Consider the following 13374-nt stretch of genomic DNA (forward strand, 5'->3'; position numbering starts at 1 on the left):
GAGGAGAATAGGCTCCCTGCAGAATCAGCCTTTGGAATGAAGATGGTGAAGACAGTCGCTCACTCCGTCGAGCACTCGAAAGAACAGGTCCAAGTAGTAACTGACCGCCGTTTGAGGGGGAAGGGCGGGCCGGGATACCGCAAGTCTCCGCAAGTAGTCATCGACGCCGCCGCCTCTTCACCTGAGCTCGCTCGGCTATCTGAGATCTACGCGTCTACACCCTTGGAAGCGCACAATGTTCGAAGCACCGTATCTGCCTTACGATCCCCTCGACAAGTCCGGGTAAGAACGAACAGTCACCGATCACGCCGGCAGCATCTCAACCTTCCGTCTGCGCAATCCACAGCTTCTCGTCAGTGCCCATGCTGCATCAGCGACGAACCCAGTTGACCGGTCGTCCCAACAAAACACCTCTAGCTATGAGACAGTCGTCAAACGATGGCCCGTAATCCTCACGGGCATCATAGATACCGTATATCGCACCAACCACGATTCCTCGATCGAGGATCTGAACGTCGTCGATGCAAGCGATGATCAAATACCCAAAAACGAGGCGAGGATCACGGAGGGCAAGGTCCTCATCGAGAACTTCAGCCGACTGAAATACCAGATGGGCAGGGACAGGCCACTCGAGTAAGAGAGTTTGGCTTGATTGGTATACACCCTGACGATGAGATCGGCAAAAGACCCGTACCAGAGGACGGGGAGCCCATGGTAGACATATACAATGCCGAGCTGGCGCGCTTGGAGAAAGACGGCAAGAACACATGGTTCACCGCTCCGTGGCTGTTCGCAGAGTAGGTGCCTACACGACCGATCGCCAAATGTCTCACCGCTTCGATCTGCACTGCTCCGACAGATGTTATCTGTAAGTTTGAGTCGCTTTCGGTGCAGATGTAGCCTGACCGGCCGTGGTCAGCTATCGCTTCATCCGCGCGTATTTCGCTCAGACGAAGCACTGGCGCGCGTTTGATCCCTTCTATGCGCAGAAGGAGGCGACCTTCCAGGCCAGCGGGACGGCGATCCATCGTATGCCCGTCTCTACCCTGTTGAGACTCCTCTAGATCTTGCCAGCTGATGCACATCCTCCTTCCAGAGCTTGCAACTACAATGCATGAGCTTGAGGAAGAGAAGTCGGCGCTCGAGTCTGATCCGGACAAGCTCCAAGTCCTCTTCAAGGAGATGATACAGATGTGTCTGTGGTGCGTAAGGATGGGCTTCACCCACGCACTTGCACTTTATTCATTCGTCATCACAGGGGAAACGCTACCGTATGTCTCGTCCGTCCTCCCCAGCCATCGACCAGCCCTACATTGCATACATCCAGGACCTCTCGTTACTCACACACATGACGCACGAAGACATCCAGCATCTGCAATCGGTTGGTAAGGAAGCCCAGCAGGCACGCCAGGAATTCATCCTCAAGGACGACCAGAATGCCGTCTGGGAGCACGTCAAGACGCTCAAAGATGCCCGCGTGGACTTCGTCCTCGATAACGGTGCGTGGTCCTTGCACATTGAGCGGCAGATGACAGTTCGAGCAGTGGAGCACGTCGTGCAGCCGGCTTCGAGGTGCGTCCTTATTTGTCCGAAGCAGGATCGCAGAAGCAGACAGAGCCGCGCTTGCGCCGGACAAACAGCTCTACACGGACCTGGTGTTCGCCGATTTTCTGGTGACGTACACGCCCTACGTCTCGCACGTCACATTCCAGTACGTGTCCCTTCATGTCCAAGCCATCTCCCACGCAGCGCTATCCACCTCACCGTGCCATCCGGGCGCCTCGTCTCAGCCCCAAGCTTATCCCGTGGTTCGTCTCGGACGTCACCCCGCCCGACTTCGCGGCAACCCTCACCGCGCTCCTCTCCCCGACCTTCTTCCCCCCGCCGCCGGCGTCCTCCACGCCCCCCTCGACCGACGCATCTCCGTCTCCGTCCCCATCCCCCTCCTCAGCGCACCTGCACGCCCTTGTCGCGCGCTGGACCGCCTACTTCGCCTCGGGCGTCTTCGCGCTCTCGGTCCCCCGCGACGCGCCGCTCGGTGCGCGGAGCGCTCTGGCGGAGTTCTGGACGAGCCCGTGGCCGTATTGGGATATGCGCGCGCACGCGCCCGCGCTGTGGGGGGAGCTGCGGGGGAGCGGGCTGGTCGTGTTCAAGGTGCGCGCGCGGTGCTGACGGGCCGTGCGGCCGACGCTGATTTCGTCCGTTTCGCGCCGTGCAGGGTGATCTCAAGTGAGTGGCAGGCGCCGAGACTTCGTCGAGCGTTCACCTCGAGCGCGCACGGTCCCATCTAGCTACCGCAAGCTCACAGGCGACGTCCAATGGCCCGTCTCCACCCCCTTCTCCACCGCCACAGGCGAGTCTGTCTGTCTCGCTCGCCCACCCGCCTGCCGCGGCCTTTCCTTTCGCTGACGAGACCGCTTATTGCGTCCCGACCGCGCGATCGGCGCACGTTGTGCTCACGCGCGCACAGGTCCGCTCGCGGGCGCGTTCCCGCTGCTCAGCCTGCGCACGAACAAGGCGGACGTCGCGGTCGGCATCCCGGAGGCTATCGCGGCCGCGCTCGACGCGCGCGGCGAGAAGTGGCGCACGAGCGGCCGGTGCGTGTTTTTATTTTATGTGCGCGTGCTCGTCGGACCGGGGTTGTGGCTCGCTGACGGTCCGTTGGTGGCGTGCGTGCAGGTACGCGCTGGTGTCTTACTTGCCTGCGGGAGAACCGCGAGCGTAAACTTGTGGATATCGTGGATGCCAGAGCTAGGTCGAGCGTCGAAATGTTTCTGGTCGGGCCGCGTCGAGAGGAATGCTCTGGCGGCTCAGGATACCTACATTTGCGTATATAGACAAGCGCTTTCAGAACGAGCTCCTGTTCAGCCACATTTGCGTCACCGTGGTCGCGTCGGGAGCGCAGCTTCCGGATATCTCCGAGAGTGCGCAGGGCCCGTTTGGGCGAAGGTGTGCGGTACGTATGGTAAATTGCAGGCAGACACACCAAGACGCTCTATAGCGGAATGACAGAGACCAATAGAGTGTGTGCAGTATGCTATGTATCCAAGCGGATTAGGAATGGAGAGTTCCCTGATACATACCGAGCCCGACATCTCACTCGTGCTTCGCCTCCTCCGCGACCGCAGCGTGCTCCGCAAACTGGGCCTCCCTGCTCAGCAGCCCGCCGGCAAGCCACGAGCCGGCGAGAACACCGAGCACGACCCAGACGCCCTTGCGCTCGTCCGCGTCGAGCGTGCGGGCGTGGTGTTCGCGCTGTGCGCTGAGCGAGGTCGCCTCGTCCGGCAGGCTCTCGATGAGTGCCTTTTGCTGCGCGCGGGCAGCGCCTGGGAGCGCGAGCGTCGTGGGGATCCCGAGGTCGCCTGCTACGTCGGCCCAGAAGCCGCGCACGCCCGTGGCGGGCGTGGCGGAGGCGGAGGGTGCGGTGGCGGAGGGAGCATCGACGGTGGCGAGGGACTCTACGGCGGAGGAGAGGTTGAAGGTGGGGCCGCCGGCGGGGTGGGTGGCGGAGCCAGCGACGACGAGAATTTTTGGGACTGGGAGCTCGGAGGGAGGAGGAGGGGCAGAGGCTGCTTTGACGCGGAAGGAGTCCCAGAAGTCGGGGACGAAGGGCTGGTTGAGTCGGAGGGAGGAGGTGTGAGTTGTGAGTCAGAGACGTGGGAAGAGGTGTGGGAAGGATGGGGATCGGGGGCGGGGCAAGAGGGAGGAGGCGAAGAGGAGGGAATCGACGTACGATTTGGACGGGTAGCTCCGGGTAGGGGGCGGAGAGGTCTGGGAGGTGGATGTCGAGGGACTGGCTGGGGAACGCGGCGACGGGAGACGGGGTAGATGGGGGAGGAGGAGCGCTGGATGCAGGGGGAGGGGTGCTGGACGCGGGGGCGGCGGACGCGTTGCGGACGAGGGCAGGGACTGGGGGCTCACGGGACGCGGGGACGTGGGCGGGCTGGAGGGGGGACTGCTGATCGTGCTCCTTGATGCGTGTGATGAGGGTCGCTCTGTTTCCCCTCCTTGAACAAAGGAACGGAGCGTCGAGTTAGCGCGCACGGGGCGTGACGGCAGGTGACAGGGGATAAGATGGACAACGCACTGGGGAAGGCCGCGCTGCTTTGCCTCTGACTTGAGGTCGGAGAGGGAGTGGGTGTCCCAGTTCTTGCTGAGGAGGACGGTGGAGACGAGGGTGCGGGGACGGGGGCCGCGGACGGGGGCAGGGAGACGGGCCCAGGACGAGCGGAGCATTTTTTGCTGGCGGGAGGACAGGACAGGCGCGAGGGAAGAAGCAGGAGGGGAGGGCACGTGCCCGGAGCCGCTGGGCCAAGGGCTGCTCTCCGCCTGCAGATCGGGGACACAGCCAGATGGAAGACGGTCTCCGTCCCAGCTCGATCATCTCCTCGCTTTGCCTCTCCTCGTTCTCAATTCTCCAATGCTTATCTCCCCCGCGTACGCACCCCCCTCCTCCTCATCTCTCCTTCCTCTCACTCGTTCGGCCCCTCACTCTGCTATGTCTTCCAGATCCACAAACTCAAGCTTGCCCTCGGGCTCCTTCTGGAGCAAGTTCAAGGGCTCCGGCAACAGAAACAATAACCAGAGCAAGGACACAGACATGCGCCAACAGGCTCAGAACGCCCTCAGCAGGCAGCGCCTCCTCACCCTCGTCTACATCGACATGGAGACAGTTCGCATGGTGCGTCTTACCCGCCCACCATTACCCTCGTTCTCATCCTCTTCGTCGTCTCAGCTCCCAGCTACATTTGCGGTGCGCTTTCCCATTCCCCTCCCCATTTCCTCTCTCTTCATACGGCCTTCCACTCCAGGAGCTCGACGCCTTGGCACGAGACTGGATCAAGCCTCCTCCCGACGCTGTCTTTAGTCTCCGTGTCCCAATAGATTTCGTTAGCATACATACCGCCGTGAGCCCCAACCATCCCTCTCCTAGGTTTCCTACTAACCGTCCCAAAGCGCCTCGTGTCTGGTGATTATATATACGTCCGTATCCCCCTCCCCTTCGCACAGCCTCGCTCGGCCCTCATGTCCCGTTCTCCCTCAGTTGACCAGCGAAGACTCGTACCAGATCGCCACCATGGGCGTTCCCGGTCTCCGCGTCGAGATCGTCAGTGACGGTCCCCCGCCACCCGACGAACCTCCGTACGTATCTCTTCTTCCCTCTCTGTCCCGGTCTGGCGCTCTCATTCGTTGATCCGTCCCATATCTCCGCAGTCCGCCGCCGTAAGTCCCTATTCGTACCGCCCCCTCCTATTCTACTCTGAATGCTGATTTTTTGCTTCATTAGCCCGCCCCCCGTCCTCGAGATGCCCGCGACGTTTAACCTTGAGCTAACCCCGGGCCAACATGTCGCCCTTGACACGACCGTCTCGTCTGATGAGCTCGACATGGCCCGCATGGAGGACGGCACGACCGTCGACGGCATGTTCTGGGGCAAGCTCGACATCGTGCACGACGGCGACACGCACAAGATGGAGTTCTCCGGCACCCGCCTGCAGGGCGAAGATGTCCCGCCCGAGCTGCTTGTCGACACGCGCGTGATCACGAAGCTCGCCGTCGCCGCGAAGCCCCCGGTCGCGCGCTGCCGTTTGAGTCTCATCGCGCCGTCGACGCAGTATTGCGAGGTCACGCTCCAGTGCGCGCCAATGTGGACGATGGGGATCACGTGGCCCACCGCGGAGACCCTCGAGGAGGGCAAAGTCAAGTATTTCCTCCGCGTGCACCCCGGCGGCGGGTTTGAGCACTTTGAGACCGAGATGGTCGCGTCGTCGATCTATTACGAAGTCATGTGCGCGCGGCCCTCCGAACGACTTGTTTTACAAGGCTGACGGAAGGGATTCGATGCAGGCCCGACGCGACGATGCTCGATCCTGCCGACTTTGTAGCCCCTAGGAACAGCTTTGCGATGCCGTTCAACGACTTTTTGCCGCACCTGATGGGGGTGCTAGACCAGTTGGGCATGTCGGTGCACGCTCGCACCGATTTCATCAAGTACGCGTCTCCCTTGCTCTTTCCCCCGCACGCTCACCCACCTCGATTGCATCCATCAGCACCCACCTGCACTCCTTCGCGATGCACCGCTACATTGCGTACCGGTTCCTCTCGCCCGCGCGCATCGCCGCGGCGGTCGACATGGCGGTCACGGCGGACGCGGTGTTCACGCGCTTGTTCCTCATCTTCCGCGGGCTGTCGGAGGAGGAGGCCGAGACGTTCGCGGGAGCGGGCGAGAAGGAGGCCAACGCGCACAACTGGCGCGAGGTCGTCGGGTGGTCGGAGCACTCGAAGGACACGACGCAGTTCCGGCTGCTGGAGACGTCGGTGCTGGACATGTCGTAGGCGGGTGGATGAAGTCGTTGCCGGGTTCTTTTTTTGATTGCTCATCTTTCTCATTTCACTTCATTCTTCTTGTTGTATGGAATAGCGTTCCCTCCGTCCCGTTCTGTATGCGCCATTTCTCTGTTCCTCGCCGTCGCCGTCGCCTCTTGTCTATCCTTTATGATATACCGGTCTGATCTATCCTGGAATTCATACCTCGTCCTTCCACATACACATCTTCTTTCTCCTCGCCATGTTTTGCAGCGCTCTGCGAAAGTTGTACCAGTGGATCTATGTACTGTACATGCCTCGTCTCTAACCTGACCTGACCCGACCCACTTCCCTCGCAGCTACTTACAGTGTCTCGCAGCACTCCCCGCCCATGTATCGAAAGCTAGACAGTTGGTATGTTATGCTGTAGAAGCGGTTAAGATCCCCCTACGTGTATGTATGTACGTACCGTGCAACGTGATGAAAACTTGGAAAGCGGATCGAGAGCAACGACAGCGACATCGGGCGGGATTTGTCAGAACAAGAAAAACAAAACAACAAAAACGAGACAAGGAAAGAAACGGAGGGAATTCGTCAACACAAGCCATGGAAATTTGAGGAAGCGACTGGCATCTCGCTGCGTGGGTACAACTCAACAGTGATCGACATGCGTGGGCCGTCATGATAGCTGTGGAAAACGACGGGCAGAATTGGGGCAGCGTACAATTGCCTGGCCTCGGACACACCCTGAGGCTCGACATAGTCATGGGTTGGGATGGACAAAGAGAGTCCGCCGTTCTGAGGTTGGGCTGAGCTCGCGAGCGCTGGCCCACGAGTGTCGTCGGTCACGCCGGATGGCTGAGCCCAATACACATGGGACGAAGCCGTGTCAGACGGGGCTGCATAGGTGGCCGCTGCCGCCGCTTGGGCACTAGGCGTGAAGCTCTGGCCATAGGGATAAGCGGTGCTCGTATCCATTGCTATACCTTGAGTACGATGATAGGTGGAGTGCGCAGTCTCGCCGGAGAGTTGAGACCACGTTGCTGCGGAAGACATCTGAGTGGCTGCAGACGCAGCCTGGATACCCCATAATCAATAAGTAGTCATAACAGGAGTAAGACACTATGTGAGATGAACTTACCGAGTCGACCTGTCCATAGTAGTACCCACCATACGGAGCACTAACCTGGCCCTGAGTCGGGCTGGTGGATGTAGGCATTACCGTAGACCTCATCTCTTGGTAGAACTGAGTATGAAGGCCCAGATGAGAAGGTGAGATGATACTGCGGAGGTGAATGAGAGGGATATAGACATACCGCTGGACCCGGTGTTCCCGCGTTAACGCTTTGCAGAGTGTGCGAGTACTGCCTCGGTATCGGAGCCTGAGCAGTGTGAGTGTTCGGGGGCCAGTAGGTGGCTGGTGGATGATGGAAAGAATGCGCAACTCCGTCGTTGGCCTGGGGTTGTATCTGCCATGCACTGAGGTCCGGATGATTCCCATGAGACTTGGCAGAAATGAGACCTCGTAAACATAATGGATCATTTTGGGCGAACGTAGATGCGGCATTACCAGCATTTGCCCACCGCTGTGCTCCGAAGCTGGGACTGGGGTAGCTCCATAGTATGAGGTCGGGACATGGTCGAGGTCGACTGCTCTTCCCTGCGGCTCAGAAGTATATGTTGGATGAGGTGAAACCGTGAGGTAATTCATACTAGGAACAAAAGTTGGGTTTGGGGGATGTCTAAATTCATCAATACTGAAGACCTGTTCTATTTATGTAGCCAGCATTGAACGTCAGCAAGAGTAGAAAGAGGACGAGCGCATGGCCAATGCGGCTCGGGAGTACAGGAGATTCCCAGTCCTCGTGCCCCGTCCTAATATGTTCCATGTTCCGTTCTGACCATGCGCCGTGTTGTTGGCATGGCGCAGTTTGAGGGACTCAAGAATTCGGTCCCTCTCCATTGATGGAGTGGGCTTGGAGTTAGTCTCCGTTGCTGACCAACACAGAAGATTGCAGTCGTTCTGTGTTAAGGTCTGCTTCCAAATGATCAAACCCAGGAGTGAAAATAGGACCCCCGGCAATCCCGCCAGATGTATGATTTTCCCACGGTAGTGGGGCAGTGCATAGCGCCGCTGCTCTGAGAAATTTCGGTAGTCTAGGGGACCATTTTGGGACCCAATATATGAGCTTTTTCCCGGTAGCATGACCCTATTTTGGGGGGGTATGATATGGTTCCGGTAGTCAGACCTTTCAGGGACCGCTGGGTAGATAATCTGTTTGATTTACCCAATTTCCGCAGCAAAAAAATGCCCAACTTGACTGTCAGAACTCTCAGTGAACTCTCTCAGATTACTCAGTATCGTAAACACATCACACATCTCACTCACTTCACAACTTCTCAGCTTCTCAATATCTCAGCTTCTTTACTCAAGAATAGTTATCTTGATCCTTGATGACAATGAAATCCCCGCACTTGATGTCAAGGAATGGATAGATGTTGGCAGAGAATTTCCTACAAACCCTGCTGATATTCCTCAGGCGCTCCAGGCATATATTGATAACCTAATGCGGATTCCTGACAAGTATACAGTTGGCCTCTTACCTCAAGAACACCTTTTTGTGCATGAATTCATTTGGCTCCCTTTGCTGCATCAGGACCACAGCATTGTGGAGCAGCATGCAAACAAACTCTTCACCAACAACCCTCCAAACCTATTAGCATCTTGCTTATCTGAAAGAAGTATCCCGCACAAAGAAGCCATTCGTGCTACTGTGATATTGGCTGGTCAGGCAATTCTCAATGGTGCACAGGCAATTCAAGATCCACGTTACCTTGGAGGATGACTCCCATTATGGACAGTGATATTGTGGCAAGAGATGGATTGGGTTCTTGAGAGACAGCGAGCCTGGAAGGAAGCCATGGTCTGGGTTTTAGATCAGCAGTTCAGTGATACCACTAGGATGGTTGCAATGTAGCTATGTACACTTTCCTGGTCAGCAACACTTGATGTCCATGGTGCTTTAACTTACACATGTACTGCTGATTTGGCAATCATCCTGTCAGATAGGATGGTTAGTACAGCAGTGGTGGACATGATGGTTCATTAGGTTGCAGAGAACACAATGCCTCAAATGTCAGAACCAGAAGCTGCGGTCATGGGCCTCAAGGTTTGGAATGAGCTTAACAAGGCCCAAAATTGAGATTATTACCAATCCTCATGCCTGCCATGGTTTCTCATCAAACTTGAGGCAATGCTACGTTCAAAGCGTCACCGACTAGTCTTCCCGGTGTTTTTGAGCACAGAGAGGCATTTTATTGCGATGGAGGTCGATTATTCAAAGAACACTATAGGTAGTGGTGGGTAAACATGAGCGTGTCGCCCCCGGATGCAAAAACTAAGTCAAACTTACAGGAGATAGCTTATTTCATCAAGGCCTTGTGGTCCTGCAAGGTGTTATTCACAAGTTGCAATGGTGGGCTGAAGCACAGCTTGGAGGGAAATTCAAGTGGGAAGGGGAAACCATGTTTCATGTCAACCAACCCAACTGGACTTTCTGTGGTTTTTATACCACAAGTGCAATATACTGTGCTATTTTGAAGGAATTCGATATGGAGGACATGTTACCAGCAATGGAATGACTGGTTTGGTTCAGTTGCTTGGTAAATTCACACTTGAAATTGGTAAGTAGGACTTACTTTGTGATGCATAAATAGAACTAATTAGAGCTTAATACAATGGGGTGGTTTTCCAGATGGCCTGCCTTACGATAAACATCTCAGAAGTGAAGCTTCCAATAAAGAAAATATATTGCTTATGAAAGCTGGTGGTCAAGACAATGGCTTGAGTCTACAAGGGTGTATTTTGCATACATCTATCCCTCTGCCATGCTAGTGCTCATTGCCTCATGAAGCTTCACTTTATGTTTTTTGTCTTAGTACCAATAGCATGCATTTTGTTCTAGGAGTTGCATCTTAGTGCTGCTGTGGCTTTGAACCATAGACTAGTGAAGGATTTATCTTGCAGTCTGCTACAGTCTTTGGCTTTACAAACAAATATAAAGCAACCATTAATATACTACTATATCTAGTTTATTGTCATTGGCAGTGCCTTATTGGTCCAAAGTTAGAAAATATTAGTATATTCAACTGGAATAACTTGCACTTGTTTACACATAAATTGCTTAATACATTCACTAGTACCTTTACAACCTCCAAGACTCCATTCTCAGCTTTCTGTGCAATAGTTTAGCATAGCTATAAAGAGCACTCTTTTGGAAACAAATTTTGCTTTGATGAAACCTTTGTTTGTGCCTAGTTTGCATTTGTACAGCTTCAAAAATTAGACAGTGGAATGGCTTATCCAACCTATGGACCAAATTCAAGTATTGTAATTGCATATAATGTCAGTCTTGGCACACATAGCTCAAAATTAACTGCTGTGGTAAAACCACCAATATATACTGACTAGTCAAGTAAAACGATTGATTCAATTTCTACATACAAGGCTCATCAATTGCCGGCCATCATCAAGGCTAATATTTGAGGAGGTATCAATAAATTTCTTGATGCTACTGCTACTACACTGCCTAGCTCAATTATCTGGACTGGGCCAAGCTTTGTGTGAAGTATTCAGACCTTGCAAGCTTCATCATCCTCTTGCATAATTGAGCACTGAGTGCTTAAGTTTAGAAGGCATATCAAAGTCTTCTTTATTAGATTGCTGTATCAGATATTATTTTATAGCTAGTACCATATACAGCTATTGAACCCCTTGAAAATTTTGCTTTAACAGGTATTACTGTAAGTTGGCTATAATTACTTTGTCTGGCTTTTAGTGTTATTATAAATGCTTATGCCAAGGAGACAACCCAGATGCTATTACAAGTATTATATGTTGTGAAATGGCTGGCCTCTTGGGCATCCGAGGTCTATAACCACTTAGCACAACATAACCCCAGTCCCCTGGTTTTACTTCAAGAAGATAACTGGAATGAGATAGGAACATGCTACAGGCTTTTGCTAATCTGAATACACAGAGTCTATAGCAAACTTCAGTATGACTATAAACCATATGATCTTGATATTGACGAGATAGGTAACTACAAGAAGTTCTACAAGGCCTATTCATGGAATAACCTTACTAGTGGAATACTAGTGCTTTGGTGCATGCACTCTATTTGTCTTGGCTTTTATTTAATTCCTACTATAGAGGGCCAGAATGATGTGTTCTCTGCTATATATACTCATTTCCCTCAAGCTCCAAAAATCATTGTATATGATCTTGCTTGTCAATCCACACCTTACTACCTTGTGCAAGAAGCATGATATTTTTGTAACACTCAATTTCTCATCAATGAGATGCACATATATGATTATATATGCTATGGTCAAGCCTGCTTTGCAAGTAACCTAATGTAGTTTAACGAGAGGATACAGTCAATAAATACAAGTGCTACAGAGTGTAGAAACAAGAGTGTTAACCATATTTGAAAGACTGTAAGCTTTATGACTTATAAGCATGCAGTTGTGTTTACCAAGGCCTACATGGATATATGTGTTACAAACTGCTCGTTTGGTAACCCCAAGAGTAGGAGGTTCTTCCCTAGGTCACTCGTAGAGGAAGGGTGGAACAATGATCTCAACTATATACGTAGCACAGGAGCCAGAGGTATATTGCAATGTCTTGTATTCGAGGATACAAGGGGCAGTAGTGACTGCAGTAGGAAGACTGCAGGGAATGAAGGAGTACTATAGGAAGACAGTACTGAACGAAGGAGAATAGACTGAAGTCCACCAGCCTACTCTATGGGCCTTTTATACTACTTTAGGAAATAGGGCATGAGAATACCGAATATGTATCTATAGGTATTCTCCTAAGTTATCTCTCTCAGGGTGACTACTCTTGTGCTTCTCCATTTGTCTCCTTCTGGCCAGGAAAGACTAGGAGCTCCATGCCCTGTGTGTGAGTAGTTTATAAGGCAGGGAAGGATGCCCGCTACAATAAAGGCTCGTAATACTTGACCAATGATGGGTGATCCATTGGGAGTGGATGACCAATATTATTACCTGTACCTTGATGTACACCTCAACCTATGAGGCTGCCTAGTATTTGTGATGATCATATTGGAATAGACCGCCATTTAGGCCTGATAAGTCGTGATTATAACAATATGGAATTGAGCTGTTATTAGACAGATTATGGACAAGATATGACTATACTGATCTTGATTGATTATTATACTAATAGTAGGTGTAAGTACATTATATGCCTTATTATAAGCATCAAGCTAGGTACTGTGATTATAAATAATCAAAATATCAACAACCTATTATTGCAGCATAGTAGCCTGCACTAATACTATATTCTCTAGATGTGTAGTCTAAGCATTAACTTGTGCTGTTCAAGCATTAACATCAGCTTTACAAGCCTTTAACTTAGCTTCTTGTACTTCAATCTCTCACCTCAACTCAAGTGCATTATTGACCTCTATATTTACCTGTCTCATCTGCTCCTATGTTATCCATTGCTCTCTTGTGAATGTACAAATCATCACATGCAAATTATTAACAAAATCATCCTAGCCCAAATCATCAAGCACCTTGTGTAAATTCCCTGAAATATAACTTTTCAAAGCCCCTTTTGGATGCAGAACTGTTTCAGGCCTATTATCTTAGATGTATAAGTAATAGCATGGTTATATTGCACAAGGACTCACTAAGAAACATAAAGAAAAATATATGGCCTTGTTGTAAGGTCAAGTTTGTATGCCTAGAAGAATATCTTAGTAATTTCAAAAAAACTCACAAGATAGCTTACATAGTCTAGCAATACTTTGATTTGATCAGAATAAGTATCCATTTGCCATTTTGCATTGATAGTAAATGTTAGGAGTTTTACCAATGTTCAAATAATTATTTGCCATTATAAGCATATAATAATTCCATATACTCTGTTTCTTGCTTGTCAAGTTATTAGCATACTTCTGCTTTGGTCCTTATTCCAAAGGATTTGAGCTGTCATTGACAGCAAGCTCTTTATTTGACAATATATCAGTATTAGTAGCC

At 52.1% G+C, this 13374-nt stretch overlaps 5 protein-coding genes across 5 annotated transcripts; 3 read left to right on the forward strand and 2 right to left on the reverse strand.

The window, feature by feature from the left end:
* Nucleotides 1-235: 235 nt before the first annotated feature.
* On the forward strand, nt 236-3009 carry HETIRDRAFT_309837 (uncharacterized protein; the record flags this gene model as incomplete). The annotated part of the gene is made up of 12 exons (XM_009544378.1): nt 236-282; nt 418-633; nt 687-797; nt 860-868; nt 920-1029; nt 1097-1206; nt 1328-1499; nt 1562-1572; nt 1641-1711; nt 1791-2165; nt 2292-2365; nt 2471-3009. 12 exons carry the CDS (start codon nt 236-238, stop codon nt 3007-3009), a joined length of 1845 nt encoding a protein of 614 aa, XP_009542673.1.
* On the reverse strand, nt 2952-4274 carry HETIRDRAFT_407718 (uncharacterized protein). The gene is made up of 3 exons (XM_009544379.1): nt 4088-4274; nt 3734-4007; nt 2952-3612 (listed from the first exon to the last, which is right to left on the reverse strand). Exons 1-3 carry the CDS (start codon nt 4234-4236, stop codon nt 3097-3099), a joined length of 939 nt encoding a protein of 312 aa, XP_009542674.1. The 5' UTR covers nt 4237-4274; the 3' UTR covers nt 2952-3096.
* An 80-nt stretch (nt 4275-4354) lies between these two features.
* HETIRDRAFT_457525 (uncharacterized protein) lies at nt 4355-6804 on the forward strand. Its single transcript, XM_009544380.1, has 11 exons — nt 4355-4437; nt 4510-4681; nt 4736-4753; nt 4812-4907; nt 4957-4983; nt 5045-5142; nt 5215-5223; nt 5288-5788; nt 5848-5991; nt 6051-6332; nt 6422-6804. The coding sequence occupies exons 1-11, from the start codon at nt 4421-4423 to the stop codon at nt 6510-6512; spliced, it is 1455 nt and encodes a 484-aa protein (XP_009542675.1). The 5' UTR covers nt 4355-4420; the 3' UTR covers nt 6513-6804.
* A 96-nt stretch (nt 6805-6900) lies between these two features.
* Nucleotides 6901-8017, reverse strand: HETIRDRAFT_100558 (uncharacterized protein; the record flags this gene model as incomplete). Its single annotated transcript, XM_009544381.1, has 4 exons — nt 6901-7383; nt 7448-7552; nt 7623-7811; nt 7877-8017. 4 exons carry the CDS (start codon nt 8015-8017, stop codon nt 6901-6903), a joined length of 918 nt encoding a protein of 305 aa, XP_009542676.1.
* Nucleotides 8018-11460: 3443 nt separating this feature from the next.
* Nucleotides 11461-11634, forward strand: HETIRDRAFT_43954 (uncharacterized protein; the record flags this gene model as incomplete). The annotated part of the gene is made up of 1 exon (XM_009543501.1): nt 11461-11634. A coding segment is annotated over one exon (174 nt), but the record flags the coding sequence as incomplete, so codon positions are not given.
* Nucleotides 11635-13374: the final 1740 nt, after the last annotated feature.

Source organism: Heterobasidion irregulare, assembly GCF_000320585.1.
Source record: "Heterobasidion irregulare TC 32-1 unplaced genomic scaffold scaffold_02, whole genome shotgun sequence".
NCBI lineage: Eukaryota > Fungi > Basidiomycota > Agaricomycetes > Russulales > Bondarzewiaceae > Heterobasidion > Heterobasidion irregulare.

Bases quoted from the DNA above. Each gene is read 5' to 3' on its own strand.
- HETIRDRAFT_407718 (XM_009544379.1), bottom strand. From the start codon at position 4,236: ATGCTCCGCTCGTCCTGGGCCCGTCTCCCTGCCCCCGTCCGCGGCCCC. The intron at 4,008-4,087 runs GTGCGTTGTCCA...CCTTTGTTCAAG, and splicing joins AAGCAGCGCGGCCTTCCCCA to GAGGGGAAACAGAGCGACCC. The intron at 3,613-3,733 runs GTACGTCGATTC...CGACTCAACCAG, and splicing joins CGGAGCTACCCGTCCAAATC to CCCTTCGTCCCCGACTTCTG.
- HETIRDRAFT_457525 (XM_009544380.1), top strand. The intron at 4,984-5,044 runs GTCCGTATCCCC...GTTCTCCCTCAG, and splicing joins TGTCTGGTGATTATATATAC to TTGACCAGCGAAGACTCGTA. The intron at 6,333-6,421 runs GTAGGCGGGTGG...TGTATGGAATAG, and splicing joins ACGTCGGTGCTGGACATGTC to CGTTCCCTCCGTCCCGTTCT.